General features: G+C 41.0%; 9 protein-coding genes and 1 pseudogene across 9 annotated transcripts; 4 read left to right on the top strand and 6 right to left on the bottom strand.

Moving 5' to 3' along the window:
• Positions 1 to 937: 937 nt before the first annotated feature.
• On the bottom strand, positions 938 to 2,593 carry LOC149113881 (melanocyte-stimulating hormone receptor-like). The gene has a single exon (XM_089286517.1). The coding sequence runs from the start codon at positions 2,202 to 2,204 to the stop codon at positions 1,287 to 1,289; it is 918 nt and encodes a 305-aa protein (XP_089142643.1). The 5' UTR covers positions 2,205 to 2,593; the 3' UTR covers positions 938 to 1,286.
• A 281-nt stretch (positions 2,594 to 2,874) lies between these two features.
• LOC149113880 (melanocyte-stimulating hormone receptor-like) lies at positions 2,875 to 4,201 on the bottom strand. Its single transcript, XM_089286516.1, has one exon. The coding sequence runs from the start codon at positions 4,101 to 4,103 to the stop codon at positions 3,183 to 3,185; it is 921 nt and encodes a 306-aa protein (XP_089142642.1). The 5' UTR covers positions 4,104 to 4,201; the 3' UTR covers positions 2,875 to 3,182.
• A 947-nt stretch (positions 4,202 to 5,148) lies between these two features.
• Positions 5,149 to 6,766, top strand: LOC149113879 (adenosine receptor A2b-like). Its single transcript, XM_089286515.1, has one exon. The coding sequence runs from the start codon at positions 5,310 to 5,312 to the stop codon at positions 6,207 to 6,209; it is 900 nt and encodes a 299-aa protein (XP_089142641.1). The 5' UTR covers positions 5,149 to 5,309; the 3' UTR covers positions 6,210 to 6,766.
• A 177-nt stretch (positions 6,767 to 6,943) lies between these two features.
• On the top strand, positions 6,944 to 8,774 carry LOC149113878 (uncharacterized). Its single transcript, XM_089287404.1, has 2 exons — positions 6,944 to 7,553; positions 8,014 to 8,774. Exons 1-2 carry the CDS (start codon positions 6,944 to 6,946, stop codon positions 8,772 to 8,774), a joined length of 1,371 nt encoding a protein of 456 aa, XP_089143530.1.
• Positions 8,775 to 8,786: 12 nt separating this feature from the next.
• Positions 8,787 to 9,894, top strand: LOC149113877 (uncharacterized; annotated as a pseudogene).
• A 3,017-nt stretch (positions 9,895 to 12,911) lies between these two features.
• Positions 12,912 to 15,937, bottom strand: LOC149113876 (adenosine receptor A2a-like). Its single transcript, XM_089286514.1, has 3 exons — positions 14,959 to 15,937; positions 14,227 to 14,268; positions 12,912 to 12,987 (listed from the first exon to the last, which is right to left on the bottom strand). Exons 1-3 carry the CDS (start codon positions 15,762 to 15,764, stop codon positions 12,912 to 12,914), a joined length of 924 nt encoding a protein of 307 aa, XP_089142640.1. The 5' UTR covers positions 15,765 to 15,937.
• A 4,261-nt stretch (positions 15,938 to 20,198) lies between these two features.
• Positions 20,199 to 21,872, bottom strand: LOC149113875 (melanocyte-stimulating hormone receptor-like). The gene has a single exon (XM_089286511.1). The coding sequence runs from the start codon at positions 21,463 to 21,465 to the stop codon at positions 20,548 to 20,550; it is 918 nt and encodes a 305-aa protein (XP_089142637.1). The 5' UTR covers positions 21,466 to 21,872; the 3' UTR covers positions 20,199 to 20,547.
• Positions 21,873 to 22,064: 192 nt separating this feature from the next.
• LOC149113874 (melanocyte-stimulating hormone receptor-like) lies at positions 22,065 to 23,331 on the bottom strand. The gene has a single exon (XM_089286512.1). The coding sequence runs from the start codon at positions 23,329 to 23,331 to the stop codon at positions 22,414 to 22,416; it is 918 nt and encodes a 305-aa protein (XP_089142638.1). The 3' UTR covers positions 22,065 to 22,413.
• A 670-nt stretch (positions 23,332 to 24,001) lies between these two features.
• On the bottom strand, positions 24,002 to 25,328 carry LOC149113873 (putative G protein-coupled receptor No9). The gene has a single exon (XM_089287697.1). The coding sequence runs from the start codon at positions 25,228 to 25,230 to the stop codon at positions 24,424 to 24,426; it is 807 nt and encodes a 268-aa protein (XP_089143823.1). The 5' UTR covers positions 25,231 to 25,328; the 3' UTR covers positions 24,002 to 24,423.
• A 940-nt stretch (positions 25,329 to 26,268) lies between these two features.
• Positions 26,269 to 27,505, top strand: LOC149113872 (adenosine receptor A2b-like). The gene has a single exon (XM_089287696.1). It carries the CDS (start codon positions 26,439 to 26,441, stop codon positions 27,336 to 27,338), a length of 900 nt encoding a protein of 299 aa, XP_089143822.1. The 5' UTR covers positions 26,269 to 26,438; the 3' UTR covers positions 27,339 to 27,505.
• Positions 27,506 to 27,598: the final 93 nt, after the last annotated feature.

The following is a 27,598-nucleotide window of genomic DNA, read 5'->3' as shown; positions in this document are numbered from 1 at the left end:
AAATATTCAATCGTTGTAAATTAAAAGGCGAATAGTTATATTTAATAGCTGGAGGAGAACAAGACGAATGTTAAAGAAATATTTATCCCACCAGAGTTATGTTTCATTCACATTGACTTTCTTTATTTACATCAGTTACAACATCAACAAAAGTCACATTTTGATTAAAGCATTCGTCAGTTTAAAAGGAAAACACAGTGAGAACATAATTACTTCAGTTAATTTACGTCAGAAGGGCTGAAAACAGATGTGAGGCCGAAAAATCTCTCTTTAAACTCTAATATTCCATGTATTGAAAAACAACTTCTCGACATTTTACCAGGCACATTCACCTTTATTGACAAATTAAAACGCGGGTATGAGTTAATCCCCTTATGTTCTATCTTCCTGTTTTTTTTGCTCTGACTCTTTATGATCGAGATCTTAGTAATTTCTGTTAAACTGTAGTTTAGTGCCAATATAAGCACGAATTTTGTTTAGGTTTCGAATAGGCTGTTAAGGGAAAGGAGTTCTTTTATATGCCTGGAAATTAGCAAACCACACAGGTGTTAATTTAGTAAGCTCCTGTAGATTAAGCCAAAGGAGATGACAATCTTAATTTCTGAGCTGATAATCATCGGAAGAGAACAATATGACTGTCAGAACAACATGTGGCTTGGCACGTCAAAAGACTTGCGCAAACATCTACGGAAGAAACGACAGCACCGCGGATGAAATATTGTACGGGCACGGCTTTCTCCCGTTGTTCTTGAAATTGGTGGTCACAGCTCATCAATTCAACAAACTTGAGAAGTTGATGTCCTCAGAACACCGCTACAGCAACACAAAAGCTGCCTAGTTTTAGCCTTAGCGTACATCGTAACGTAAATTGCCACTGGTTCGCCGCTTGCGAGCATGAACTCTCACGAAACAACAACAATTTCACATCGTGTGCAAGTTCAGTTTGGCTTTGGCATAATATATAATATTAACTGAGAACTATCCAACAAATGAGCGGAGTTTAAAAGCTAAGTTTACAGTGTGCGCTCTAAGTTTTGTATCTTTTTCACTGTCGATAAGACTCGCTGCGAAAACCATGTAAAAGTTGCAGGCATTTTGTAGTTTTGTTAAGGTGTACCGCTGACCAGCAAAATACTGTATCGCGCCCCAAAAACGTATTTCCGCGGTGTCCTTCCCCAGAAGATTAATTATTAAATTTTACAATGATCGAAAAACAGCTCTGAAGAATTAAAATCACTTCACTGTTCCATGTCTCTGAAAAAACCTGGCACAATGCACTTTAACTATCACCAGCACACTACGTTCTTTAAGATATCCTTTATTCTTTGACGAACCTGTTGATTCTTCCAAAAAAGGATTACAGGGTTCGAACACGAATTGAGAAAAGCAAATGTTTCTGCCCAACTATAGTAGTTATAAGTTTTCAAGTTATATCGCATCGTCTGATGGTAAAATGTCACAAACAGCACAGGAGAGTTCAATATTAAGTAAACCCCCACTATAAGCGAGATGCGCAATGCAACTTTAACTTCTCTTTGCTTCCGTACATTTTCGATAGTTTCTGCGTCTCCGTGGACCTGTTGACGACTTCGTCGCACAATGATCAACACAGCCACTTGAGTTATTCCCGTAACAAGAAGGCAAATTAACCAAACTACGTGATGGGTACCTCTTGCCACATGGTTAATTTTAGCCCATTGCAAGGCGGCCAGCAAAACGTTCACGATCCATATGCCTAGCATGTACTTCAGAACACGACTGTAAGAGAAAAGATTGTTGTATCTAACACGCACTCGAACAGCTACAAATCTTTCGTAGCTCACAGCAGTTAAAGTCATGAAAGACACTCCAAAGCAAACGTAGAAGGCAGCGCAATAGATGATTCTCACAAAACAAGGAACTGAACGATGCTGGTTTTCCATGAGTCTGTAGGTTATATAACCTGGCTGGGCGGTGAGGCCGACAAATACATCAGATAGCGCCAAGCAAGCTATCAGTAGATTCGAAGGCGTCCGTAGACGAGATGTGCCAAATATGGCAGTGACAACCAAAGCGTTGACTATGACGGCAATTGGGGCAGTCACGATGTTGATAATGGCTGTTATCAGGTTTGTAGTGAATCGTTGTGAAACTTGATCGAAGATTGGATCAGGAAGATGAAAACAAGATCCGGGAGGAATGTGTACAGAGATGTTGCTGTCCATTACCTTCTGTGAAGAAAGTGTCTCTAACAAAGCCTTATGTTCTATCTTCCTGCTTTTTTTGCTCTGACTCTTTATGATCGAGGTCTTAGTAATTTCTGTTAAACTGTAGTTTAGTGCCAATATAAGCACGAATTTTGTTTAGGCTTCGAATAGGCTGTTAAGGGAAAGGGGTTCTTTTATATGCCTGGAAATTAGCAAAACACACAGGTGTTAATTTAGTAAGCTCCTGTAGATTAAGCCAAAGGAGATGACAATCTTAATTTCTGAGCTGATAATCATCGGAAGAGAACAATATGACTGTCAGAACAACATGTGGCTTGGCACGTCAAAAGACTTGCGCAAACATCTACGGAAGAAACGACAGCACCGCGGATGAAATATTGTACGGGCACGGCTTTCTCCCGCTGTTCTTGAAATTGGTGGTCACAGCACCTTTGTTAATGAGAAGAAGTCTAAAGAATTGTTCAAATCGAAGAAGTCCTATGGGTGTGTAGATTCAAGTAAAGAAGTAAAACATCATAATAATAATAATATCAATAAAAAATAGGCCATGAGTAGTTATAAAAAGTGAAAATTCACAAAGTTGCCATGGCAATATTTGTGAAATCCTTCACTCTTTTTTTCCTGAGTTAAATACGGCAATTGGATTACATACCTATATTTTCCAAACTTTTATTCTGTTCAGGTTGAAATAAGTCGCCTAATATACAAAACAAGCTAACAAACAAAAAACATATGGCTCGAGCCTCATGAATTCATATTCACAGTCACTCACGATGGTTCTAAATGTTTTGCTAACAATAAAATTACCTTGGCATATAACATCAAGATATTTTATAGCATTTTGGTTTTTTAGCTTCTCGCATGATGATCTAGGAGGGTACTTATTGTCACGGACTACTTTTAGGACAGCAATTTTGGACGCTCTGACACATCCCGCAATTAAATTTCGTGCGTTCTTTTCTATGGATCTTACATTTAGCGACAAACAATTCCTTCCAGAATCGCGATAACTGCCTGACGGATTTGTCGGCTCTTCCAAACGCAGATCAAAGGATTCGTGCACGAGTTGAGAAAAGCAAGAGTTTCTGTCCAACTGTAGTGGTTATAAGTCTTGATATCCTGCCTTAGAATCTGGTGATAAATTGTGACAAACAAAACGGGCATGTTTAACATCAAGTAGACCCCAACAATAAACGCGATGGTTCTTGTTAGCTTTGTTTCTCTTCGCCTACGGATCTGTTCGCGTAGCTGTACGTGGCGGGGCTGTATTCGGCGACGATTCCAAAGCAGAGTCAAAACGATTCCAATGTTTGCCGCACCAGCGACAAGAAGGCAGATAAACCACGCGATCAGATGCATGCCTCTTGATACTCGGTTTATTCCCGCCCATTGTAGACTTGTTAATATGATATTCACAATCCAGATCGCCGCCATGTACTTTAAGACTCTTTTTGATGAGAATACATCATTGTACCTTGCTTGAAGCCGGACTGCTACGAATCGTTCATAGCTGACGGCTGCGAGTGTCATAAAGGACACTCCACAACAAAGATAGAACGCATTAGCATACACAACCCTCACAAAGCAGGGAACTGAACGAAGCTGGTTTTCCATGAGTCTGTAAGTGATATAACCGGGTTGAACTGCAAGACCGACCAATACGTCGGATAGCGCCAGACATGCGATCAGAAGATTTGACGGTGTTCGCAGACGGGAGACGATGGCATAAACAATCAAAACGTTGAAAACAGCGGCAAAAGGGGCGCCCGTTATATTTATGATAGCTGTGGCAAGATTCATCGTGTATCGCTCAGAGACTTTGTCGAACGATGGATCGGGAAGATGGTAACAAGATGGCCCACTTGCCAGGGAATCCGTCGAAGCGTTGTCCGCCATAACCGCTAAGACATGTGCATCGACCTTGAGCTTCAATGCTTAGGAAAGGGTGCTTCGAGGATATCTAAGAACGTGTTTCATATGTTTTCCAAAGCGAAATTTAATTTATATTAACAAAGTAAAAAAAGACAATGCTATGTTTTTTATTACACTACTGGGTAAACACGCTGTGCAAGATAACGCAGGCTTTCTCACAGATTCATCAAAGCTTCATACTGTTTCATTGACAACTAATACATTTATTCAGTATCATCCATTTCTTGCTAGACAAATTGGAAACAGTTCAAACAGTCGGTCGGTGATCTAAAGCTGGCCTAGGAGTTTCCTTAATTAATTTAAGTTCAAAGGTTACCCAGTTAGGGTTTAATTTCTTTTTTAGTAAGAAACGGTCCAAGGAAACAAGACAATATAAGAATAAGTCCGGGGGTGTTACTACTGGAAAAATTGGGTGGGGGTGTGCGACCTGCTTCCCAAAAACCCCTCCCCTACTTATGACCAAAATCTGAGATTTTCACTACTTTTTTTATGACCTGACCAAAAATTCGATACCCTAATTAAGACCTGACCCTTGAATCAATACCCTGGTTCAGACTAATGTTAAAGGCAATGTTTATATGCTTTTATTAGGTGGGATAGCTTCTTATAAATAAAACACAATCAATTAAGACTAGAGTGCAAAAACCATACCCTAATTGAGACCGAAATGGCCAAAATCGATACCGTATTTCTGACCAAAACGGCTAACAAACCATACCCTCTGGGCCCGCACACACCTACATAAGGGAATAACTCCCACCAGCTATCTCCCCGGAAAAAAAATAAGTTTCCTGTAACAGCCCATGAATTGGATAGAGACAAAGAAATGTCAGCAACGTAAACAAAAGGCGGCTGAAAAAAAAAAATTTCATGTATGTCTCAGTAAATATATGAGCGAAGTCTCACGCTAGTTAAATAAACACAAAATTTGAGTATGGCATATGCCGCCATTCTTTTTAACGTTACCAAGGATCCAAATTTACTGACCTCTCAACGATCTGCAAAAGTAGCCAGATGACCAAAATTTATTCCAAAAGTGGAATAAATTACTAGCACTTTTTCCTTGTTTAACTATTACGGTATCCTCGTGAATAACTGTCGACATTTTTAAGGCGGAAAGCTTTTGCTCCTTAATCAGAAAAAGACAGTAAAGGGTGCACGCGTCGCCAAATGGATGACAACATCTCTATCAATGGCTCTTACTGTTTCCATCTTCCTGATCCAAGCTTCCATCAAGCTTCCCAACGTTACACCATGAACCTGGTAACCGCCATCGTCAACATAATTACAGCCCCACTCGCCGTCGCAGTTAACCTTTTGGTTGTCATCGCCATCTTTAGCACGTCCCGTCTTCGGACGCCTTCGAATCTGTTAATAGCTTGCTTGGCGCTGTCTGATGTTTTTGTCGGCCTCACGGCTCAAACAAGTTATATAACTTACAGACTCATGGAAAACCAGCGTCGTTCAGTTCCTTGTTTTGTGATGGTCGTCTATGGCGCTTCCTTCTACGTTTGCTTTGGAGTGTCTTTCATGACTTTAGCCGCGGTAAGCTACGAGAGATTCGTAGCTGTTCGACTACATGTTAGATACAACACTCTTTTCTCTTACAGTCGTGTCTTGAAGTATATGCTGGGTATATGGACGATAAACATTTTGTTGGCCGCATTACAATGGGCTAAAATTAACCGAGCAGCGAGAGGTACCCACCTCGTTGTCTGGCTTATTTGTCTCCTTGTATCTGGAGCGACTCAGTTCGGCGTTGTAGTCATAGTACGAAGGAATCGTCGACAGCTTCAGGTGCAACTCCAAGCCGCTGCAAATCTTCAGAGGCAAAGGGAAGTCAAGCTTGCTAAAAGCATCGCTTTCATCGTTGCATTTTATTTAATTTTGAACTTTCCGGTACTTTTTGTAACTTTCTATCATCAGATATTATGTCGTGACTTAAAAACTTACAACCATTACAGCTGGACAGAGACTTTGGCTTTTCTTAATTCACTCTCAAACCCCGTCATCTGTTTGTTGAAAAACAGACAGATTCGTCAAAAAGTCAAAGATCTCTTGAAGAAATAGGAAATTAGAAAAAAAAAAAATTATATGCTTACGTTTTGTAACTAACTGTTTAGTTTAGTCCAACTCATTCAGTAATTTCGGACACGAGCTTTGACGAAATTGGATTATAATATAAACTTGTAGATCTGTGGATGACGGAAATATTAAACCGAAAACATTCAAATTGTAGTTCTCTGTAGTTCCTTCCTATGGTATTGTTCATAACCCAATAGTAATTTAATTTTTTTTTGTCTATTTACAAGTATCATTAAAATAAGACATTTAGCTATAAAAAATTTGCGAAAAAACTTTTCTTAAAAACATTTAAGAAATTTTTTAAAATGAGATTTTACTGTCACGCCAGTAAAATATAGTTAATGGAGCGTGACGTACGTTCTGAATGAGCCGTTCATGGCGGCATCACTTTCTATAGAGCTATTGAGCAGTTATATTCCAAAGGTCAACAAACTGTAAGCGTTATTGTAGCTAAACCTAAAACCTTGTAGCTTTGTTATCTTCTGAACGTTATAACGTACCATAGCATTGGTGCAAAGCATTAAAGCACTATTCATGTTTAAGATGTTACACGTGTTAGGGTAAGCTGTTCGGTAGTACAGCCTTTTCTACTGGCTTACAAGCAGACAAACGTCTCCGTATAAAAGCTCGGAAAACTGTTCGGAGTCCATTCTGAGTTCGTCTAAGCAACGTAGCTATTACTTATTGTAAATCTATCGTTTAATTTTTGTAAACCTTCCATGGCTCGCTCTCGCCGCTCGTCGAATACTGCTCGGGTCGCTACCAGAAGTGAGGACCTATCGAAGCTATCCAGCGAGGTCCTCAAACTTCGTCTTCAATCGCTGAATTTGCCCATAACAGGCTCCAAAGTGCAACTCCTCGCCCGGCTCAAGCGAGCATCGACGGGAAAGGCCAGTCAATCTAAACGAAGACCTGGTCGGCCTCAACACACTCGTCATACGGCGAACAAAACATCCACACAACAGCCGTCCACTACAGCCAGTGAAATCGACGCAACTCAAGGCCGGCGTCTCCGCATTCCGGAGGACAGCGCCCTCTCCGACCGCGCCTCGCTGTCTTCTATTGAGGACATGCTGCAGTCAGATACAGAGGAAGATCTCTTCCATACTAATCACTCTACTGATCAAAGAGACGCCCTCAGTCCAGCGCAGCGTTCTGCCATTGAGGACATTGTATCCCGGTCCGTACACAGCGCTCTGGACGCCGTTCGTACAAACAGCGCCTTCAGCCCAACGCCCTCCAGCCAAACTCTCGCAGCTTCGGGTATGGCGTCTCCTTTGGGTCTGTCGAGGCCAGTGGACCGTAATATGGAGGACAAAATACTCCGGGGTGAGTACGTTGATCTTGCCTTACTCTTACCTGACAACTTGTATCAGTCCCAGGCCCCTGAAATTCAGCTCCGCTTAGACGACTCGTCCTCAGGTCCCCTGGGTTCCCCGGTCACCATGGTTAGGAAAAGAAAACCCGTTATAGACTCTTTTCAGAAGTGGCTGGAGGTCTACATGGTGTACATGTTGGTCATTGTAACTGCCTATCCAAGACGGGCCCTTGAGCTGATTAAGTACCAGCAGATAATTAGTCGCGCGGTAACTAAATTCAAGGGTCTTGCTTGGCTTTCCTACGACCAGCAATTTCGTCGCCGTGCCTCTTCCAATTTGTCCCTTCAGTGGGACAAAGTAGACCTGGAGTTATGGACGGTGACCTTCTCGGGCCTAGCTAAGCCCCATTGCGGTATCTGCTCGAGTCCCTATCACGCTGAAGATGTCTGTCCTTCCGCTGACCCCTACAGAAAACAGCGTCGTTCCCAGACGGTGTGCTTTGACTTCAACAAGTCCTCTGGGTGCCGGCGCCGAAACTGCAGCTACCCGCACGTGTGCCGCCGCTGCTACTCAAACGGCCACACCGTCCAAGACTGCCCTCAGCAACAATCCAGTGGCCAAGCCCGGAACGCGGGAGTCCCCAGACCCAGTGAGCGAAGCAAGAAGTAAAGTGGAGCAGCAAAGGCGTCATCAGAAGCCATTAGTATCCTCACCTATTGACATTTATCGCTTAGATTTAGAATTAACCGATCACCCAGATCGTAATTTTGTCTTTAATTTGCTAAGTACGCTTAAAGAAGGCGCTCGTATTGGTTATTGTGGGCCGCGTTCAGCCCGGATTTCCCCCAACCTTATCTCTGCGATGCAGAGCCCTGATGTAGTTTCTGCCAACCTGCAAAAGGAAGTGAACTTAGGACGGGTAGCCGGCCCCTATCCTGCCCCTCCCTTAGCAAATTTCCAGTGTCATCCAGTGGGAGTTATTCCTAAAAAACACTCAAATGACTGGCGAACTATTTATCACCTCTCCTACCCACAGGGAAATAGTATAAATGACCACATTGCCAAGGATCCCTATTCCCTGAGCTATGTTCGGGTAGACGATGCAATTCATATCCTCCAGTCCCTGGGAAAGGGAGCCTTTATGGCTAAGACTGATCTTAAATCAGCCTTTCGCCTTATACCAATCCACCCCGAAGACTGGAACTTACTGGGTATTTTGTGGAAATCTTAATACTATGTGGACATGTACTTACCCTTCGGGCTTCGCAGTGCCCCGTTCATTTTTAATCAGCTCTCCGATGGGCTCGAGTGGATCCTAAAACATAACTATGGTCTCCAGCGGGTCATTCACATCCTGGACGACTTCTTCATCGCTGAAAGTTCTAGATTAGCTTGTCTTACTAGCTTCAGCACTCTTTTACGGGTATTCATGTCACTTAGGGCCCCGGTAGTAGCGTCCAAGACCATAGGCCCCTCCCAAGAAATAGAATTTATGGGGATCGTTTTAGATAGCATTCGCATGGAGGCCCGCTTACCCCAGGACAAACTTTCCAGGACTTATGACTTGCTGACATCCTTTAAGAAACGTCGCTCCGTGCGCCTGGTTGAGTTACAATCACTCATTGGTACTCTCCAGTTTGCATGTAAAGTGGTAGTCCCCGGCAGGACTTTCCTTCAACGCGCCATTAATTTAACTAAGGGTGTCCCTAGTCGTTTTCATCACATCAGGCTTAACAGGGAGTTCTTTAGGGACCTCGATATGTGGAAAGTTTTCCTCTCCAAATGGAACGGGCGCTCCCTTTTTCTTGAGTCCACCACTACCCCTACTCCAGACCTAGAGCTCTTCACTGACGCAGCGGGCTCCGTGGGGTTCGGCGGTTATTTTCAGGGAAAGTGGTTCCAAGGGCACTGGCCTCCCCATATGCTTTTGAACCGAGAGCGGGGGTATAAGCATTGAGTGGCAAGAACTCTTCCCCATCGTTGTTGCCTGCGCTATATGGCACCCACTTTTCAAGGGAAAACGTCTGCAGTTTTGGTGTGATAATGAATCAGTGGTATCTATCATAAATTCGGGGCATTCAAAAGCTCCCCTTATCATGGAACTGGTCAGAAAGCTTGTTCTCCTATCCATGGAACATAATTTTCTTGTACGGGCCCGTCATGTCCCTGGGGTTTCAAATGAGATTGCTGATGCCCTCTCCCGCTTTCAGATGCAGCGTTTCTGGGCCCTCGCACCCGACGCCGACCAGATTCCTTGTACCATCCCGCCTTCACTAATGACCCTTTGAGAGAGGAAGTGCTTACCTACGCTTCTTAGGGTCTTTCCAAGAACACAAATCGAGCCTACAGCTGTGGGGAAAAACGCTTTTTACATTTCTGCCTGATGAATCGTCTCCTAGGTCTAGACGGAGATGTCCTACCCGCCTCCGAGGGTACTCTTATTTATTTTGCCTCCTATCTCGCTAGAACGGTGCGTCATAGCACAATTAAACTCTATTTAGCAGCTGTTCGCAACCTCCATATCACTGCTGGGTACAGTGACCCTCTGAAGGGCAAGCTTCTTCTCCACAAGGTTTTACGCGGTATTCTCCGCTACCAAGGCGAACAGCGTATTCGCCGTCAACCGGTTACCCCTCAGGTTCTCTCGGCAATCCGTCCTGTTCTGCAATCATGGCTTAGCCCCCGGGATTTCTCCATGATCTGGGCCGCCTTCAATTTAGCCTTTTTCGCCTTCCTGCGATGCAGTGAATTTACCTACAACAGTGTTCGCAAATTTAGACCGCTTTTTGATCTTTCTACTGATTGTATAGCCTTTCATCCAACCCTGGCATGCCCGCAGCGCATGACGGTGCAGCTAAAATCTTCAAAAACAGATGTTTACAGGCGAGGGCAATCTCTCACCATCGCTCGCACTGCGTCCACCCTTTGCGCGGTCTCGGCTATGCGAGAGTACTTTCTCTTAGCACGGTCGCCACAGGGTCCCTTATTTTACTTCCAGTCAGGTAATTTGCTTACTCGGGGAGCGGTTTCGCACCTTCTACGGGACAGTTCGAGGGTCGCAGGTCTTCCTTACCAGAGTCTCAAGGGCCATAGCTTCCGCATAGGTGCTGCGTCGGTTGCCGCTGCTGCCGGCTTGCCAGACTGGCTTATTAAAGTCATGGGTCGCTGGTCCTCAGACTGTTACCAGCTTTATATAAGAACTCCTCAATCTACATTAGAGTCAGTAGCTCCCAGGATGGCTAACATTGTTGAACGTTTCTCGCCGAACTAGCTTCTCACCGGCTTCCATGGCTTGGGGGGATGCATTGCCTTGCATGCATCAGTGGCGGTTACGTCTGCGCAGCGACTTCCCCCAAGCTTGTTGTTTTTTCATCGCCTTTGAACATCGCTTGCTAACCGATACTCTTGTCCGATCCAGCACGTGCTGTCTGTCATTCAGCTCGTAGTGCTGGGGAGATAAGTGAGGTTGTTTTGTCACGCTATCGCCGGAAGTCGCATGGGCTAACCAAACGCAAGGCAGTGTTCCCCCATTAACGCCATCACGAGTTGTTTGTATTTGAGTAATAGCTCTGGTTCAATCGCAAGTCGCCACGGTTAACTTACTTTCGCTAGGAACAACGACATTAACGGTTAAAAAATACACAACGTTTTGACGTTCTCGAACGTCATTATCAAGTAAAAAAAAAAACAGTATGAATATTCTATAAATACAAGAAAAACAATAGTTCATTAAAAAGAAAGTTAACAAAAATATGCTCCAAGCTAAACAAAGAGTCTAGCACTGATGGAGTGACTCTGAGTGTTAAGGCTAGGCCTCCGTTCTTTGATGAATGACATTTAAGCGTTAAAATTAAATATTGCATAGATCGCAGCTACGGCATCTATCATCCAGTAGAGTTTCCAGGTTCATCTTAGGTATGTTCGTTTTGGCTTTTACCATTAATTTTAAATTACAAAATAGAACTTTGTAAACTTTCTTGAATGCAGTGTTAAAACGCTAAAAACCGAATTTTAGACAATACGCTAATAGAATACATGTTTCCATGTCTTCAGTAAGCGCTCGGCGGCAGCTATCTTCTTCTACCTGTAGCACTTTTTTGTGTATATTTTTTTTCTGTCTGGTGACTTTTTTTCGGAAAAGAGGACAACTTCGCATACCCAATAAAATTCAAACTATTCTTTGAGCACTGTTTCGCTTGCTACCTAGTAAATACGAAACCGAAGCTGCCCGTTTATTTAGCAATAAATAAGGGGGCTTCAACCGGCTCATATTAAAATTTAAAGACAATTATGTAAATACAAAGGTCAGGTGTTAATTTGCTAGATTTTAGTCAAGTTGCTTTCGACAGGAGGCAGATCCTTGTCAGATAGTGTTTGCCGAGCTAACGTGTTCACGAAAATAGCTTCCTTTTCATGTTTCTTAGAGATATTTTAACTTACCTTTTTAATATATAAGCTCTATAATTTTTTCGCGTTAAAACCATTTTCATTCATTTTTCATTGTTTTCCTTTATCTTTCAACATTTTTATTGTTAACTGCCATGGACAACCAATGAATTGGGTGCTATGAAAATGTTGTTTTTTTTTATCAATATTTATTTAGCAGTTATGTTTTAGTTTTCTATTAGCAGTTAACTCTATATTTTTAGTCCAAGGTAAAAAAAGCGCGTTATGTATTTACTTCTTGTTGGGTCCAGTAAGGCCATTTCCGACAGTCATTTTTTACTTGTCGCATTCACTCACGATCAGCCTTGTTATGTAAGAAGAAATACAACAGGGAACGTTTTTTTTTTTCCCGTTCAAAAATTTCGGTTGGTTCGCAAAACAGTTTTGCACAGTACCGCCATAGTTAACAGAGGTGAATGGTTATGAAACCCGACAAAGTTCTTCGTTGTATGTTTTTGTTCTTTTTTTTGGCCTTGACTGTGCACAAAACACAATAGTTGTTTACTCCGTACTAAGGAACTAACCAATAGAAACGTTTTGGTTACGTAATTCATGCATAGTGTATGAGCGCAAAACAAATGATTGTACACGGTCGTGGACCTTCCAGCATAAATCTTGGCATCTTTGTTTACTCCTTTGATATTTGCCAGGCTTCATAACCAGTGCCATATATTAACTATGGTTCCACCACAACAGCTTACTTGTAATTTTTAACCTACAAAAAATTGAAAACATAACAGCTTCACTGAACCAAATATCCTTATGTTCCATGTCGTCAAAATTCTAGGCATATTTTACCTACAGCTTCAGTTAATTTTAAATTCTTGGGCCTTCAGTTTAAACGTACAAGAATTTAATTCACCTTTAAAAACTTATCACAACACGAAAGAAAATAAACAATAGACGCCATACGCTTTCACCTTCACCAGGTCGCCACTTTCTTTAAAAGATCTATTACTCTTTGGCGAACTTGCCGATTCTTCCGACAAAGGATGAAATGGTTGAAAATGATTTAGCCAACAGTCAACTGTGCGGGGGGGGGGGGGGGGGGAGGGGGGGGGGAACGAAGGAAAAGACAACAAACAGGACAGAAGAGGAAATAGGACCTAAGGATTCAACGTTCAGTGTTGTTTTTTCTACTGGCCATGGTAGTGGCTTTTAAAACCTGGGCGCAAAAGATTTTTTGGAATAAAACGTACGGTGTTTCGGAACATTTCTCGGTAAGAGGTTGTTTTCCAGATCATTTTGAAACATCAAAATCTTCTGTAATCGTAAGGCTGCATGACTTGCTGGGTTAAAAGGTTTCTTACACCTGCTCTTAATGAGAAATGAGCTCTAACTAAGTTCTAAGGGTGTGGAAAGTAATATCCTTAACATTTCCTAGCCTCTATTTACTTAATTAGGCTGTTAAAATACTGTTGGCCACAAGTATGTTTGGATTACTAAGCACCAAGCCCCATGACTGCTTAAATTTCATTTTCAATTTGACAGGAGAGAGTCGACCGAAAAATCAACTTGCATCAACTGGAAACGAAAATTGATTTAATAACCTTGGAATTGGACTTCAAAGAGAGTGAAATGCAAATGTCAATGCCTCCATTTACGTTTATTTCCTATCCAAATTTTCCGGTTGGTTATCAAAACAGTTTTGCACAGTTCTACAGCAACAGCTTACTTATAATTTTTTAACTTACAAAAAAAAAAAAAAAAATGAAGAACATAACAGCTTCACTGAAGTAAATACCTTCGTATTCCATGTCTTAAAAAATCTAGGCACATCGTAACTACAGCTTCGGTTAATTTACAATTCTTGCGCCCTCAGTTTAAAAAAGTATAAATACAGGTAATTCACCTTTAAGAACTTTGCACAGCACACCTTCATCGCCACTGGAAGTTTACATTAGTTATCTCCTATATTTCTCAAATGTTCTATGAATGTCTTTTATTTTAATTTTGAAAAGAAAAAGGAAATAAACAATTCTAGAGGCGCCATGCGCTTACATCTTCACCAGTTCGCTATTTTCTCTAAAATATCTATTACTCTTTGGCGAACTTGCCGATTCTTCCGACAAAGGCTGAAATGGTTGAACATGAATTAAGAAAAGCTTAAGCGACTGTTCAGCTGGATAGTGGTTAAAAATGCAAAACACGAGCAAGTTATTGTTGTAATTACTTATTTCTTCACGAAATCTTTGACTTTTTGGCGAATCTGTCTGTTTTTCAACAAACAGATGACGGGGTTTGAGAGTGAATTAAGAAAAGCCAAAGTCTCTGTCCAGCTGTAGTGGTTGTAGGTTTGCAAATCAAGTCTCAGGATCTGATGATAAATTGTCACAAACAGCACCGGTGTCACAGTGATATGTGTATCCCCGTGATATGTGTATCCCCGCACACATATCACTAGTGATATGTGTATCCCCTCCAAAATGGCGACCAGTGATATGTGTATCCCCCACCCCCCTCCCCTCTACTTTAAAAAACAATATCCTCCTTGAAAGCGCTCTCGTCGTCCGGTCGCTTACTGGACGAACGACTAACCCAAACAGGCTTAAAACACAAATCTCAATTTTTGTAGTTGAAAAAGTTTACGTATCTGCCGCTGGAATTGTGTTCTTGATCCTAACTGGTTTTCTGCGAGCAGGATATAATGAATTTAAAGTTGAACACCAAATGGATCTAGATATATTTCAATTTGAGTTTCACGGCACCGGATTTCTAGGAAGATATTAATTGCGCGGTGCATTCTCACCCCTCGAGTAACGCATATTCTCCACTGTTCATCGCCTTGTTTGCATCTGAATTATTCGTGGAGTGAAACACATATCACGGCTTCGACCCGATCGCCATAAAATGATTAGTGGCACTCGTGTATCCCCTGCACCCGCTTTTCAGTTCGACTTTTTGTAAGATATGTTAAGTCTCAAGCTGTATACATAGCTGTATACATAGCTGTATACATAGCTGTATACATAGCTGTCCAGCTGTAGTGGTTGTAGGTTTGCAAATCAAGTCTCAGGATCTGATGATAAATTGTCACAAACAGCACCGGAAAGTTCGAAATCAAATATACTCCAACGATTACAGAGAGACTCTTTGCAAGCTTAACTTCTCTTTGTCTCTGTTGATTTTCAGCGGCTGGAAGTTGCGCTTGAAGCTGGCGACGATTCCGTCGGACAATCACTAAAATGCAAATTTGAGTTGCTCCACAGACAAGAAGAAGGATAAGCCAAAGAATGAGATGGGTACCTCTCGCTGCTTGGTTGATTTTAGCCCATTGCAGCGCGGCAAGCAAAATGTTCAGAGTCCATATGCCCAGCATATACTTCACAACACGCTTCGAAGAGTAGAACGTATTGTATCTAACACGTAATCGAACCGCCACGAATCTTTCGTAGCTTACAGCACATAACGTCATGAAAGACACTCCGAAGCAAACGTAGAAGGCAGCGCAATAGACGATTCTCACAAAACAAGGAACTGAACGACGCTGGTTTTCCATAAGTCTGTAGGTTATATAACCTGGTTGAGCCGTAAGGCCGACAAAAACATCAGACAGCGCCAAACACGCTATAAAAAGATTCAAAGGAGTTCGTAGACGATTGCAACTGAAGATGGCGGTGACAACCAAAGCGTTGACTATAACAGCGAATGGGGCTGTCACGATGTTGATGATGGCGGTTACCAGGTTCATGGTGTAACGCTGGGAGGCTTGATGGAAGGTTGGATCGGGAAGATGGTAACAGAGAGGAACTTCGGCAGAGATGTTGGTGTCCATTTCGAGCTTTGAATAAAACGTCTCAGCCCTTCTCCAGTGAATGCAATTATTCCTGATAATATTGAACCTATTTTTCTAACATTATACTTTGTACTATTTTGTGTTTCTTGGCGGTCAAAGGCTACGTAATTTCTTTTACGCCGATGTTCAGTCCTACCAGTTCTATTATTTGTTGTACTGAATTAATCTTTTAAAAGAAAGGCGATTGTCTATGTGCCTGTTAAACCAGAATAGACAGGTGTCAACTTTTAAAAGCTTTGAGTAATGAGCGTTTTGCAGTTTCAAATTGTCTCAAGTCTACAAGCGTATCTTTCCCGATCAGACTGACGTCTGCAATATGGTATGCGCAAAGACGCAACAGTCAACTGCGGCGGAAAAAGAGACGCGAAATGACAAACAAGACATGCAGAAGAGGAAGGAAGACCTAAGATTCAACACTCAGTAGTGTTTTTTCTACTGGTAGTGGCCTTTAAAACCTAGGCGCAAAAGATTATTTTGGAAGAAAATGGTGTTTCGGAACATTTCTAGGTAAAGAGGTTGTTTTCAGATCATTTTGAAACAGCACAGTCTTCTGTAATCGTAAAGCTGGCTTGCTGGGTTAAAAGGTTTCTTACACCTGCTCTTAGAATAAAGTCTTCAAATAAATGTTAATATCCTTAAAATTTCTTAGTCTCTACTTATTTAATTAGGTAAATTAAACGGAGCTGTGAAAATACTATTGGCCACAAGCATGTTTGGATTACTAGGGCCGGGTTCCATGACAGCCTAAATTTCATTTTGACAGGAGATAGTCGACAGAAAAATCAACTTTCATCAACTAGAAACGACATTAATTTAATAACCTTGGGATTGTACTCTAAAAAGGGTAAAATGCCGCCATTGAAGACTAAAATGTTAAAGAATAGCTCAAAAACCATACCCCCTGCACATACCTTTATAATTCATATAGGGCAGTACATCCCGCCCTTGGGGTGTTTCGGTGCTCTTAAATTGCCACATGGCAGTGGTGATGTTCTTTCAAAGTTTTGCTTAAGAAAATAAAAATCGATCGCCAGCGTTTGATAACCCTAGTACACAAATGAATTTGCAGGAAAGAGACAAAAAACAAAAACAAACGTCGCAATGAATTTACGCGCCTCTTACAACTGCACACGGAACACAGTAGTGACAAGCGCTCACAGTACGGGCTATGGCTTCTTATTTTTATTTTTTGCAAAAATTCGGGATTAAAGTTCGGTCAACGCGACCCAAACAACACCGGAATCTTTGTTGTTTTTCTTCGAATTTGAATATTGTTATCAAAAGGGTTTACTGGAAACCAGTTCTTTTTATGGCTATTGATCACTGCAGTAAACAATATTTTAGGCAAACACCCATCATGCTACTGGGCCCTAGCTTGAAGGTCTGCCTGTAAGCGAAAACAACATCTCTACTCACACCTGTTTCTTGAGGATAATTATTTTGGTCGTAGTTGACATAAAAGATCCTGGAGTGAAGCGGGGCAATTGAGTTGAATCCCCAAATTCTCTGTTTCGACTCTGTTATAATAACGAGGGTGACGCATGAGAGTTAATACTGAATGTAAAGAGCGCCTTTTGCGCAGTTGATAGCTTAGACTGCGTTCATTTAACGTTTAATAAAAACCATTGCCTTACAGTCATAAATGGTTTTCAAATAGCTTATATATGTCAGCTGATATGGTGACGTTTGTTGGAAGATAGAAACAATAGAGGACTTTCAAATAGGTTTTCCTTTTAACGCTGTTTTGGTAGAATAACAAATTTTTCAAGCCAATTTGACGGGGATTGAGAACTCCTCCGTTTTTCGTTCGGGTTACATTTTGGGTTTCTGTTTTTTCATACATCTTCAGAACTCATAGACTAATTTTTTAGTCGGAGGTCTTATTAACCTAGACCGTTTTATTTACACAAGTTCCCTTGTGTAAATAAAACGGTCACAGGAGTCGATTGTGTGCTATTTGTTTGCTTTTTTATCTAGGAAAGGCTGGTATTTAATTTACAGTTTTTATTCATTCAAACACATGCATTTAAAACAACAATGCAGGGACGAAAATATTAAAGAGTAGTGCCTTTGAAGTGACACGAGTCATGTAGAACATTAGGTATATCCTGAAATGTGTTACCGTCCGCATGGTACGAACTGTGTCACAAAATATTAATCAGCGGTTCATTGCATAAACGTTCATGCTTCTGAAAGCTATGCGCTTCTGAAAGCTAGAAGCTTATTTGCTTCTAGGCCTTGGTAGGATTCTTTACCAGCTCTCCGCAGACTCGGATTCCAGATCTAGTCTGGAAACTAACGAAAAATAACAAGAAATTTTCATGTAAAGGCTATATACTGAAAGTGCCATAGCTGCGAGTTTCTATCGAGTACTGGAGGCATACTTTTTTATGGAATGGGGAGACCTAGCAACCACATGGAATTTTAAGAACAGTCTTAGCTACTTCAGATTTTGAGTTTTGCTAAAAATCGAATCACTCTTTAACAGACATTCCTGAACAGACACGACACCGCGATTCAACTTTCTGTTCGACACTTTAGCTTAAACGGGAAGCCATTTGAAGAAAGTATCTAGGAAAATATTATGGCAAAAACGAAAAAGGAGGCCTAGATAGGTAGGGGCAAATAAGCGATCAGTGAAGTCTTGTTATCTGCTGTTCGATAATTGTACTATAGATAGAACAACGGACGAACATCCACCATAGGCCAAGTTTGTAACCACTAAGAATTCAGAGAGTTTGCATGTTCGACAAGAAGACATTTAAAGAGCGCAATGCAATTAATTCAAGTACACGATATTTAAGTCTAATGATCATTGTTACTGACCTAACTATTGGACATTTTGTTAATGGATAGCTCAGCTGCTCTTAAGCCAATTCTGGGAAAATTGAAAGCGCCAAGATTAGCCAAAGCTGGAGAGTTTTGTTATAGCCCCGATTTAACGACACTCTTCAAGCGCATGCCATTCCTCTTTCTTATTTAGATTACAACCACAGTTTCCTGTGGTGTTTCTACTGCAGTTTACACTGAAAAGAGTCGACTAAGATCCGCGAGATCAAGATTCAAAATATCTGTTTTATTCACACACCGGTGCCACATAATAACAACTTCAAGTCAAGAAATATATCAAACACGAAAGACCGTGTTTAACTACATTTTCAAATACCAAAAAGAGAGGCAAAAACTCTTCGCGCAGCGGAGTATTTTTAACGACCATTGAGGTGTTTGGAAATGTGGTCAAACACTGTCTTGAGTGTTTGATATGTCTTCTCAATCGAAACAAAAACGGAGGAGAAAAGGGAGAAATAAAATCTTAAAAATCTATGGTAACTAAGATCAAATATCCAAAAACCCTCACGGTCTTGATTTCGATCCTTTGTTTAATCTTCATAAATTAGTAATGAGATTAAGAACAAAAATATGGTGGCGACGGCCGTTGTTTATTTTCACAATATGTGCAGATGAAGGAAAATATTCAATCGTTGTAAATTAAAAGGCAAATAGTTATATTTAATAGCTGGAGGAGAACAAGACGAATATTAAAGAAATATTTATCCCACCAGAGTTATGTTCCATTCACATTGACTTTCTTTATTTACATCAGTTTACAACATCAACAAAAGTCACATTTTGATTAAAGCATTCGTCATTTTAAAAGGAAAACACAGTGGGAACATAATTACTTCAGTTAATTTACATCAGAAAGGCTGAAAACAGCTGTGAGGCCGCAAAATCTCTCTTTAAACTCTAATATTCTATGTATTGAAAAACAACTTCTCGACATTTTACCAGGCACATTCACCTTTATTGACAAATTAAAACGCGGGTATGAGTTAATCCCCTTATGTTCTATCTTCCTGTTTTTTTTGCTCTGACTCTTTATGATCGAGGTCTTAGTAATTTCTGTTAAACTGTAGTTTAGCGCCAATATAAGCACGAATTTTGTTTACGCTTCGAATAGGCTCAGGCTGTTAAGGGAAAGGAGTTCTTTTATATGCCTGGAAATTAGCAAACCACACAGGTGTTAATTTAGTAAGCTCGTGTAGATTAAGCCAAAGGAGATGACAATCTTAATTTCTGAGCTGATAATTATCGGAAGAGAACAATATGACTTTCAGAACAACATGTGGCTTGGCAAGTCAAAAGACTTGCGCAAACATCTACGGAAGAAACGACAGCACCGCGGATGAAATATTATACGGGCACGGCTTTCTCCCGCTGTTCTTGAAATTGGTGGTTACAGCTCATCAATTCAACAAACTTGAGAAGTTGATGTCCTCAGAACACCGCTACAGCAACACAAAAGCTGCCTAGTTTTAGCCTTAGCGCACATCGTAACGTAAATTGCCACTGGCTCGCCGCTTTCGAGCATGAACTCTCACGAAACAACAACAATTTCACACCGTGTGTAAGTTCAGTTTGGCTTTGGCATAATATATAATATTAACTGAGAACTATCCAACAAATGAGCGGAGTTTAAAAGCTAAGTTTACAGTGTGCGCTCTAAGTTTTGTATCTTTTTGACTGTCGACAAGACTCGCTGCGAAAACCATGTAAAAGTTGCAGGCATTTTGTAGTTTTGTTAAGGTGTACCGCTGACCAGCAAAATACTGTATCGCGCCCCAAAAACGTATTTCCGCGGTGTCCTTCCTCAGAAGATTAATTATTAAATTTTACAATGATCGAAAAACAGCTCTGAAGAATTAAAATCACTTCACTGTTCCATGTCTCTGAAAAAACCTGGCACAATGCACTTTAACTATCACCAGCACACTACGTTCTTTAAGATATCCTTTATTCTTTGACGAACCTGTTGATTCTTCCAAAAAAGGATTACAGGGTTCGAAGACGAATTGAAAAAAGCAAATGTTTCTGCCCAACTATAGTAGTTATAAGTTTTCAAGTTATATCCCATCGTCTGATGGTAAAATGTCACAAACAGCACAGGAGAGTTCAATATTAAGTAAACCCCCACTATAAGCGAGATGCGCAATGCAACTTTAACTTCTCTTTGCTTCCGTACATTTTCGACAGTTTCTGCGTCTCCGTGGACCTGTTGACGACTTCGTCGCACAATGATCAACACAGCCACTTGAGTTATTCCCGTAACAAGAAGGCAAACTAACCAAACTACGTGATGGGTACCTCTTGCCACGTGGTTAATTTTAGCCCATTGCAAGGCGGCCAGCAAAACGTTCACGATCCATATGCCTAGCATGTACTTCAGAACACGACTGTAAGAGAAAAGATTGTTGTATCTAACACGCACTCGAACAGCTACAAATCTTTCGTAGCTCACAGCAGTTAAAGTCATGAAAGACACTCCAAAGCAAACGTAGAAGGCAGCGCAATAGATGATTCTCACAAAACAAGGAACTGAACGATGCTGGTTTTCCATGAGTCTGTAGGTTATATAACCTGGCTGGGCGGTGAGGCCGACAAATACATCAGATAGCGCCAAGCAAGCTATCAGTAGATTCGAAGGCGTACGTAGACGAGATGTGCCAAATATGGCAGTGACAACCAAAGCGTTGACTATGACGGCAATTGGGGCAGTCACGATGTTGATAATGGCTGTTATCAGGTTTGTAGTGAATCGTTGTGAAACTTGATCGAAGATTGGATCAGGAAGATGAAAACAAGATCCGGGAGGAATGTGTACAGAGATGTTGCTGTCCATTACCTTCTGTGAAGAAAGTGTCTCTACCAAAGCTTTATGTTCTATCTTCCTGTTTTTTTTGCTCTGACTCTTTATGATCGAGATCTTAGTAATTTCTGTTAAACTGTAGTTTAGTGCCAATATAAGCACGAATTTTGTTTAGGCTTCGAATAGGCTGTTAAGGGAAAGGCGTTCTTTTATATGCCTGGAAATTAGCAAACCACACAGGTGTTAATTTAGTAAGCTTGTGTAGATTAAGCCAAAGGAGATGACAATCTTAATTTCTGAGCTGATAATCATCGGAAGAGAACAATATGACTTTCAGAACAACATGTGGCTTGGCAAGTCAAAAGACTTGCGCAAACATCTACGGAAGAAACGACAGCACCGCGGATGAAATATTGTACGGGCACGGCTTTCTCCCGCTGTTCTTGAAATTGGTGGTCACAGCTCATCAATTCAACAAACTTGAGAAGTTGATGTCCTCAGAACACCGCTACAGCAACACAAAAGCTGCCTAGTTTTAGCCTTAGCGCACATCGTAACGTAAATTGCCACTGGCTCGCCGCTTTCGAGCATGAACTCTCACGAAACAACAACAATTTCACACCGTGTGCAAGTTCAGTTTGGCTTTGGCATAATATATAATATTAACTGAGAACTATCCAACAAATGAGCGGAGTTTAAAAGCTAAGTTTACAGTGTGCGCTCTAAGTTTTGTATCTTTTTGACTGTCGACAAGACTCGCTGCGAAAACCATGTAAAAGTTGCAGGCATTTTGTAGTTTTGTTAAGGTGTACCGCTGACCAGCAAAATACTGTATCGCGCCCCAAAAACGTATTTCCGCGGTGTCCTTCCTCAGAAGATTAATTATTAAATTTTACAATGATCGAAAAACAGCTCTGAAGAATTAAAATCACTTCACTGTTCCATGTCTCTGAAAAAACCTGGCACAATGCACTTTAACTATCACCAGCACACTACGTTCTTTAAGATATCCTTTATTCTTTGACGAACCTGTTGATTCTTCCAAAAAAGGATTACAGGGTTCGAAGACGAATTGAAAAAAGCAAATGTTTCTGCCCAACTATAGTAGTTATAAGTTTTCAAGTTATATCCCATCGTCTGATGGTAAAATGTCACAAACAGCACAGGAGAGTTCAATATTAAGTAAACCCCCACTATAAGCGAGATGCGCAATGCAACTTTAACTTCTCTTTGCTTCCGTACATTTTCGACAGTTTCTGCGTCTCCGTGGACCTGTTGACGACTTCGTCGCACAATGATCAACACAGCCACTTGAGTTATTCTCGTAACAAGAAGGCAAATTAACCAAACTACGTGATGGGTACCTCTTGCCACATGGTTAATTTTAGCCCATTGCAAGGCGGCTAGCAAAACGTTCACGATCCATATGCCTAGCATGTACTTCAGAACACGACTGTAAGAGAAAAGATTGTTGTATCTAACACGCACTCGAACAGCTACAAATCTTTCGTAGCTCACAGCAGTTAAAGTCATGAAAGACACTCCAAAGCAAACGTAGAAGGCAGCGCAATAGATGATTCTCACAAAACAAGGAACTGAACGATGCTGGTTTTCCATGAGTCTGTAGGTTATATAACCTGGCTGGGCGGTGAGGCCGACAAATACATCAGATAGCGCCAAGCAAGCTATCAGTAGATTCGAAGGCGTACGTAGACGAGATGTGCCAAATATGGCAGTGACAACCAAAGCGTTGACTATGACGGCAATTGGGGCAGTCACGATGTTGATAATGGCTGTTATCAGGTTTGTAGTGAATCGTTGTGAAACTTGATCGAAGATTGGATCAGGAAGATGAAAACAAGATCCGGGAGGAATGTGTACAGAGATGTTGCTGTCCATTACCTTCTGTGAAGAAAGTATCTCTAACAAAGCCTTATGTTCTATCTTCCTGCTTTTTTTGCTCTGACTCTTTACGATCGAGGTCTTAGTAATTTCTGTTAAACTGTAGTTTAGTGCCAATATAAGCACGAATTTTGTTTAGGCTTCGAATAGGCTGTTAAGGGAAAGGAGTTCTTTTATATGCCTGGAAATGAGCAAAACACACAGGTGTTAATTTAGTAAGCTCCTGTAGATTAAGCCAAAGGAGATGACAATCTTAATTTCTGAGCTGATAATCATCGGAAGAGAACAATATGACTTTCAGAACAACATGTGGCTTGGCACGTCAAAAGACTTGCGCAAACATCTACGGAAGAAACGACAGCACCGCGGATGAAATATTGTACGGGCACGGCTTTCTCCCGCTGTTCTTGAAATTGGTGGTCACAGCACCTTTGTTAATGAGAAGAAGTCTAAAGAATTGTTCAAATCGAAGAAGTCCTATGGGTGTGTAGATTCAAGTAAAGAAGTAAAACATCATCATAATAATAATATCAATAAAAAATAGGCCATGAGTAGTTATAAAAAGTGAAAATTCACAAAGTTGCCATGGCAATATTTGTGAAATCCTTCACTCTTTTTTTCCTGAGTTAAATACGGCAATTGGATTACATACCTATATTTTCCAAACTTTTATTCTGTTCAGGTTGAAATAAGTCGCCTAATATACAAAACAAGCTAACAAACAAAAAACATATGGCTCGAGCCTCATGAATTCATATTCACAGTCACTCACGATGGTTCTAAATGTTTTGCTAACAATAAAATTACCTTGGCATATAACATCAAGATATTTTATAGCATTTTGGTTTTTTAGCTTCTCGCATGATGATCTAGGAGGGTACTTATTGTCACGGACTACTTTTAGGACAGCAATTTTGGACGCTCTGACACATCCCGCAATTAAATTTCGTGTGTTCTTTTCTATGGATCTTACATTTAGCGACAAAAAATTCCTTCCAGAATCGCGATAACTGCCTGACGGATTTGTCGGCTCTTCCAAACGCAGATCAAAGGATTCGTACACGAGTTGAGAAAAGCAAGAGTTTCTGTTCAACTGTAGTGGTTATAAGTCTTGATATCCTGCCTTAGAATCTGGTGATAAATTGTGACAAACAAAACGGGCATGTTTAACATCAAGTAGACCCCAACAATAAACGCGATGGTTCTTGTTAGCTTTGTTTCTCTTCGCCTACGGATCTGTTCGCGTAGCTGTACGTGGTGGGGCTGTATTCGGCGACGATTCCAAAGCAGAGTCAAAACGATTCCAATGTTTGCCGCACCAGCGACAAGAAGGCAGATAAACCACGCGATCAGATGCATGCCTCTTGATACTCGGTTTATTCCCGCCCATTGTAGACTTGTTAATATGATATTCACAATCCAGATCGCCGCCATGTACTTTAAGACTCTTTTTGATGAGAATACATCATTGTACCTTGCTTGAAGCCGGACTGCTACGAATCGTTCATAGCTGACGGCTGCGAGTGTCATAAAGGACACTCCACAACAAAGATAGAACGCATTAGCATACACAACCCTCACAAAGCAGGGAACTGAACGAAGGTGGTTTTCCATGAGTCTGTAAGTGATATAACCGGGTTGAACTGCAAGACCGACGAATACGTCGGATAGCGCCAGACATGCGATCAGAAGATTTGACGGTGTTCGCAGACGGGAGACGATGGCATAAACAATCAAAACGTTGAAAACAGCGGCAAAAGGGGCGCCCGTTATATTTATGATAGCTGTGGCAAGATTCATCGTGTATCGCTCAGAGACTTTGTCGAACGATGGATCGGGAAGATGGTAACAAGATGGCCCACTTGCCAGGGAATCCGTCGAAGCGTTGTCCGCCATAACCGCTAAGACATGTGCATCGACCTTGAGCTTCAATGCTTAGGAAAGGGTGCTTCGAGGATATCTAAGAACGTGTTTCATATGTTTTCCAAAGCGAAATTTAATTTATATTAACAAAGTAAAAAAAGACAATGCTATGTTTTTTATTACACTACTGGGTAAACACGCTGTGCAAGATAACGCAGGCTTTCTCACAGATTCATCAAAGCTTCATACTGTTTCATTGACAACTAATACATTTATTCATTATCATCCATTTCTTGCTAGACAAATTGGAAACAGTTCAAACAGTCGGTCGATGATCTAAAGCTGGCCTAGGAGTTTCCTTAATTAATTTAAGTTCAAAGGTTACCCAGTTAGGGTTTAATTTCTTTTTTAGTAAGAAACGGTCCAAGGAAACAAGACAATATAAGAATAAGTCCGGGGGTGTTACTACTGGAAAAACTGGGTGGGGGTGTGCGACCTGCTTCCCAAAAACCCCTCCCCTACTTATGACCAAAATCTGAGATTTTCACTACTCTTTTTATGACCTGACCAAAAATTCGACACCCTAATTAAGACCTGACCCTTAAATCAATACCCTGGTTCAGACTAATGTTAAAGGCAATGTTTATATGCTTTTATTAGGTGGGATAGCTTCTTATAAATAAAACACAATCAATTAAGACTAGAGTGCAAAAACCATACCCTAATTGAGACCGAAATGGCCAAAATCGATACCGTATTTCTGACCAAAACGGCTAACAAACCATACCCTTTGGGCCCGCACACACCTACATAAGGGAATAACTCCCACCAGCTATCTCCCCGAAAAAAAAATAAGTTTCCTGTAACAGCCCATGAATTGGATAGAGACAAAGAAATGTCAGCAACGTAAACAAAAGGCGGCTGAAAAAAAAAAAAATTTCATGTATGTCTCAGTAAATATATGAGCGAAGTCTCACGCTAGTTAAATAAACACAAAATTTGAGTATGGCATATGCCGCCATTCTTTTTAACGTTACCAAGGATCCAAATTTACTGACCTCTCAACGATCTGCAAAAGTAGCCAGATGACCAAAATTTATTCCAAAAGTGGAATAAATTACTAGCACTTTTTCCTTGTTTAACTATTACGGTATCCTCGTGAATAACTGTCGACATTTTTAAGGCGGAAAGCTTTTGCTCCTTAATCAGAAAAAGACAGTAAAGGGTGCACGCGTCGCCAAATGGATGACAACATCTCTATCAATGGCTCTTACTGTTTCCATCTTCCTGATCCAAGCTTCCATCAAGCTTCCCAACGTTACACCATGAACCTGGTAACCGCCATCGTCAACATAATTACAGCCCCACTCGCCGTCGCAGTTAACCTTTTGGTTGTCATCGCCATCTTTAGCACGTCCCGTCTTCGGACGCCTTCGAATCTGTTAATAGCTTGCTTGGCGCTGTCTGATGTTTTTGTCGGCCTCACGGCTCAAACAAGTTATATAACTTACAGACTCATGGAAAACCAGCGTCGTTCAGTTCCTTGTTTTGTGATGGTCGTCTATGGCGCTTCCTTCTACGTTTGCTTTGGAGTGTCTTTCATGACTTTAGCCGCGGTAAGCTACGAGAGATTCGTAGCTGTTCGACTACATGTTAGATACAACACTCTTTTCTCTTACAGTCGTGTCTTGAAGTATATGCTGGGCATATGGACGATAAACATTTTGTTGGCCGCATTACAATGGGCTAAAATTAACCGAGCAGCGAGAGGTACCCACCTCGTTGTCTGGCTTATTTGTCTCCTTGTATCTGGAGCGACTCAGTTCGGCGTTGTAGTCATAGTACGAAGGAATCGTCGACAGCTTCAGGTGCAACTCCAAGCCGCTGCAAATCTTCAGAGGCAAAGGGAAGTCAAGCTTGCTAAAAGCATCGCTTTCATCGTTGCATTTTATTTAATTTTGAACTTTCCGGTACTTTTTGTAACTTTCTATCATCAGATATTATGTCGTGACTTAAAAACTTACAACCATTACAGCTGGACAGAGACTTTGGCTTTTCTTAATTCACTCTCAAACCCCGTCATCTGTTTGTTGAAAAACAAACAGATTCGTCAAAAAGTCAAAGATCTCTTGAAGAAATAGGAAATTAGAAAAAAAAAAATTATATGCTTACGTTTTGTAACTAACTGTTTAGTTTAGTCCAACTCATTCAGTAATTTCGGACACGAGCTTTGACGAAATTGGATTATAATATAAACTTGTAGATCTGTGGATGACGGAAATATTAAACCGAAAACATTCAAATTGTAGTTCTCTGTAGTTCCTTCCTATGGTATTGTTCATAACCCAATAGTAATTTAATTTTTTTTTGTCTATTTACAAGTATCATTAAAATAAGACAT

This window comes from Orbicella faveolata, unplaced genomic scaffold, assembly GCF_042242905.1.
Source record: "Orbicella faveolata isolate gen_17 unplaced genomic scaffold, um_ofav_v1 contig_14, whole genome shotgun sequence".
NCBI lineage: Eukaryota > Metazoa > Cnidaria > Anthozoa > Scleractinia > Merulinidae > Orbicella > Orbicella faveolata.
Note: the sequence above shows the minus strand (reverse complement) of the source record. Positions and strands in the feature narration are given on the sequence as shown.

Bases quoted from the DNA above. Each gene is read 5' to 3' on its own strand.
- LOC149113872 (XM_089287696.1), top strand. From the start codon at position 26,439: ATGGATGACAACATCTCTATCAATGGCTCTTACTGTTTCCATCTTCCT.
- LOC149113880 (XM_089286516.1), bottom strand. From the start codon at position 4,103: ATGGCGGACAACGCTTCGACGGATTCCCTGGCAAGTGGGCCATCTTGT.
- LOC149113875 (XM_089286511.1), bottom strand. From the start codon at position 21,465: ATGGACAGCAACATCTCTGTACACATTCCTCCCGGATCTTGTTTTCAT.
- LOC149113874 (XM_089286512.1), bottom strand. From the start codon at position 23,331: ATGGACAGCAACATCTCTGTACACATTCCTCCCGGATCTTGTTTTCAT.
- LOC149113878 (XM_089287404.1), top strand. From the start codon at position 6,944: ATGGCTCGCTCTCGCCGCTCGTCGAATACTGCTCGGGTCGCTACCAGA. The intron at 7,554-8,013 runs GTGAGTACGTTG...TGACCCCTACAG, and splicing joins GGAGGACAAAATACTCCGGG to AAAACAGCGTCGTTCCCAGA.
- LOC149113873 (XM_089287697.1), bottom strand. From the start codon at position 25,230: ATGGCGGACAACGCTTCGACGGATTCCCTGGCAAGTGGGCCATCTTGT.
- LOC149113876 (XM_089286514.1), bottom strand. From the start codon at position 15,764: ATGGACACCAACATCTCTGCCGAAGTTCCTCTCTGTTACCATCTTCCC. The intron at 14,269-14,958 runs GTATACAGCTAT...CAACCACTACAG, and splicing joins CACTACAGCTGGACAGCTAT to CTGGACAGAGACTTTGGCTT. The intron at 12,988-14,226 runs CGTCATCTGTTT...CATTTTCAACCA, and splicing joins CTTAATTCACTCTCAAACCC to TTTCATCCTTTGTCGGAAGA.
- LOC149113881 (XM_089286517.1), bottom strand. From the start codon at position 2,204: ATGGACAGCAACATCTCTGTACACATTCCTCCCGGATCTTGTTTTCAT.
- LOC149113879 (XM_089286515.1), top strand. From the start codon at position 5,310: ATGGATGACAACATCTCTATCAATGGCTCTTACTGTTTCCATCTTCCT.